This window comes from Magnolia sinica, chromosome 12, assembly GCF_029962835.1.
Source record: "Magnolia sinica isolate HGM2019 chromosome 12, MsV1, whole genome shotgun sequence".
Lineage (NCBI taxonomy): Eukaryota > Viridiplantae > Streptophyta > Magnoliopsida > Magnoliales > Magnoliaceae > Magnolia > Magnolia sinica.
Window position 1 is genome coordinate 62,235,192 of NC_080584.1, and position 4,088 is coordinate 62,239,279.

General features: G+C 43.8%; 1 protein-coding gene across 1 annotated transcript; it reads right to left on the bottom strand.

Annotated features, from left to right (window-relative positions):
* Nucleotides 1-317: 317 nt before the first annotated feature.
* LOC131220135 (probable disease resistance protein At4g27220) lies at nucleotides 318-3,374 on the bottom strand. The gene has a single exon (XM_058215106.1). The coding sequence runs from the start codon at nucleotides 3,372-3,374 to the stop codon at nucleotides 318-320; it is 3,057 nt and encodes a 1,018-aa protein (XP_058071089.1).
* Between the last annotated feature and the right edge of the window lie 714 nt (nucleotides 3,375-4,088).

Genomic DNA, 4,088 nt, shown 5'->3' on the forward strand with positions numbered 1-4,088 from the left:
TGGTCCACCTGAAATTTGTATCTGCTTCATTTTTGGGACCATGCCCTAAAATAAGCTGGAAAAACAGATGGATGGTGTCAACAAATACAATGCATACATCTAGGTGGGCCCTAGGGTCAGGGTCCCACCCACATCGCTCGTTCTAGGGTCGCAGCCAAGTCATGCTTTCATGTGCTACTGTGAACAGACATGGGCTGCACTTTTTTCTAGCTGCCATTTATATTCCTCAGGAGTCCTCCAATTGGGGGTAGGATCATCCCAGTGCTGTGACTTCCGGGTTATGGCACGTGACTGCAGGGCCCAACGAAGTATGTGCTTCATTCCCCATTTGGAATTAAGAACCTGTGAAGATCTTCCAAGAACCTGGGACGAGCGACAGACTGAGAATCCTTTTGTAACATTGGGCAATCACTTGCTTCAATATGCTGCCATGGCAATGCCTCCTTGCAAACATGAATTAATTCTTTAAGGCTAAAGAGTTTCAAAATCCCTAGCCTTGGAATTGCATTTCCCTCTTCCCTGATGATATCCGATGCTTGTCCATCTGCCACCTCCTTGGTTGTGACTATCTCCTCCATCTGAGAACAGTCTCTTACCTCGATCTCTTCAAGGTTCTTTAATTGCTGAAGAAGATCATGGGAGATGAGACTTTTCAACGGCTCACAATTGTCCACTTTTATGGTTCTTAATTTCCCAAGGCTTTCTCCATTAAGTTTCGTTACTTCAACCTCCTTTTCTTCAAATATCGCCCACATGTTATGACAGGAGCTTACCTTGATCTCTTCAAGGTTTTCCAGCTGTGGAAGAAGATCATAAGCAATAAGACTAGTCAATGGACAGCCACCCACTCGCAATGCCCTTAATTTCCTGAGGCTTTTTCCATTCGGAACCACTCCTTCCCAAATGCAAGTCAAGTTCCTGAGCCAAGCCAGGTCCAGTTCCTCCAAATTTGGTAATATGCTACCGTGTACATCTCCTTTTATTACACTGGTGATCCCACGACAATCTGCAATCCGAACTGATTTTAGGGTCACAAGATTGAAATTGCTCTTCTGAACTAATCCAGATATGCTGTTTAGGCCCTTACATGAACCCAACACTAGTGCACTTGTGCTGCTCAACAACACGTCAGCCCCTTCCCCTGAGAGATCAACACCGCTCATAATTGTGCTTCTTTCATTGTTCCACATTGGCGAGTATTTCGAAACGTAGGATCTTGGACCTATGCATATGTGGAATCTTCTCAACCGTTTCAACCAACTGAAATCTAAGGCAAGACAAGCAATGCTGTGTATCCTGATGTAAAGAACAGACAAGAACCTGAGAGACGACAGTTCCTCAATCGTCGATCTTCCCTCATCAGCCTTCTGTTCGACATCCCAGGTGTAAGCACTCAAAGACACGTCGAATACCTCCAAACTGGACAGCCTTGATACTGTACCGGCCTTAATTCTTTCTAAATTGAGCGTGCGAGATAGATACAATTGCTTTAGTTTATCCAATTGTCCTATCTCACTCGGCAGTTCGCTGATTTGGGTGCCAGAGAGATCAAGTGTTTGGAGTTCCTTGAGTTGTCCCATTGGCGGTAACTCTGCTAGAAAAGTGCAATCTCTTAGAAAAATTGCACGAAGTTGTCGCAGTTCTGTAACAGAAAGTGGCAATGATCTTATGGAAGTCTCACTTAAATTCAAGACTCTAAGTGCTTGCAACCCTGTAAAGAATCCTTCTAGGATTTCTTTGAGAGGATTGCTTTGTAAATGCAAAGTTGATAGCTGAGAGCATCCCACCATGCGATCTGGCAACCTTCTTATCTTGTTTTGGATGAATGAAGCTCTCTTCGTCGATTCCCACATGCCTTCCTCTGGCAGCTGATTCAATCCCATACCGGATTGAACAAAGAACCTGCTTCCATCTTCAAGCGAGGATGCTATCCAGATGGCAACATCGCGGACAACGTCATGCATCTTTACTGTCCCCTCGTGTGCGCCATTGTCCAAGAGGCATGAGTCCTTGAGATTTTCAATCAAGGCAATCCCCCTATTTGATGCTGATTCGAAATTCTGCCTCTCATCGATTAATCCCTCTGCTATCCAGTATTGTACAAGTTTGCTTGCTTCGATAGAGTAGTCTTCAGGGAATAAAGAGCAATACAAGAAGCATGGTTTGATGTTCTTACCTTGTAATGAGTCATAACTCCACTTCAATGGAGAAAAGACCTCCTTTTCTATCCCTCTGATGTCTGGGACTGAGCTTCGCAGTTCTTCCAAAGCATGCTTCCACAACTCGATCCTCGTCTTCCCCCTCATAGCCCTCCCTACGGTGATGATCGCTAGTGGCAGACCGCTACATTCTCTAGCAACAGCTCTTGCAAGTTCTCCTACCCTGACCAAATCAGTCATGTCTCCTGCGTTTTGGCAAAACAACGTCCAAGCTTCTTCATCGCTAAGAACTTCCACTCTGATGTCTTTATCCGTCTTCATCCCCCTACACACATCGAGAGATCGAGTGGTCAATATGATCTTAAAACCTTTGTGACCTTCCCCATGTGGTATACCCAATTCATCCAGATCGATTTTCTCCCAGACATCATCGAGAATCAAGAGGAATTTCTTCCCCTTCAATTCTGCGAACAACCGAATAGCAAGTTCCTGTATGGTTTCTCCCCTTCCCATCCTGACGTTCAATCTTTTAGCGACCTGCGATTGAACCCTCTTCATGTCGGAGTCCTTTGATACCGTCACCCATATGATAACATCGAAAGCTTGAGCTGAGGAAGAGCATTCAAGCTTGTTGTTCAAGTTTTTTACTAGAGTAGTCTTGCCTACTCCTCCCATACCCCATATCCCAATATTTCCGACTCGTTCATCCACCAGAAGCTCCAAAATCTGTTCTAGTGTATCAAGTGCCGCTCTCTGACCCATGATTGGTGCAACCAGGATCTCCTCAACTGCACATGCTCGGGGATTCCTCACCACCATCCCCATTGAAAAATTAGCTGAATCTATAGCTTCTTTCACGTCCACGAGCTTTTCCACCGTTTCTTTGCTCAATCTATATCGCATACAACAATTTAGCCCACACCCACGTAGATTTTCTTCATTTGCTGTGACTTCTTCCTCTATCAAATTCACTTTGATCTGGATTTCTTTGACATCTTTCGGCCACTCTTTAACTTCCGCAGTCGGTAGCCTCCCTTCTTTATCGGCGGATTCAAGCTCTTCATTTATGGTGGTTTTCAGATTCACAAGTTGTTTCATATACCAGTCGAGTTCTTCTATGTTCGATCGGAATTTGATGAATATGGTGGCCTTGGAGAATATGAAGCCACAGAGGTATTTTCCTGCTTGGAGGATTATAGAACCTAAGGTTTCCATGGCCCTTTCTCTCCTGCAATGGTCGGCAATCGATCGGTCAACAACAAAGAGAATTAGAGAAGAAGGAGATTTCAAGGAAAGGAAGCAAAGAGTGTTGGAGATTAGAGATTGAAGGAGGAAACCAAGATCAATGGAATGAGTTTTGGACTTTACCCAACTAACTAATTGACTTCATTGGAAATATCGTGCTTAGTTTATCATAAAATTTAGTTCCTGATCAGCCAAACAAGCGATGCATTGGTTTTTCTTGTGAAGGTGGGTCGCTCATCAGGTGGGTCCCACTTGTAATGGATGGTGTAGAGAGCCAGGTCAGTATGGTCATTTGGTGGGGGCATGAGTTTATGTTGAATGTGGATTTTAGTCCATTTCTTGTAAGTGTGATTCTCTTTAACTCATATGTCGTGTGACCCACCTGATGATTGAAATTTCCTACAGTTGAGACCATCCATAAGCCTCCAAAATTGAGAAGAAAAGTGTTATGAAACTAGAAATTCCATGCTCTTTCAGCTCCTATGATTTTCTTGTGTTTTCTCAATGTCTTACAATTGGATTACTATCATTTGCCACCTCACACAGATCTGAATCTCAGGTGAACCAAACCATAGAAAACAGTCGTGGTTTAACGCCCACCATTAGAAACTTCCTAAGGCCCATAATAATGTTTATTTTCCATCCTACCTGTTGATTGGGTCACAAATATCAGCTTGATCCAAA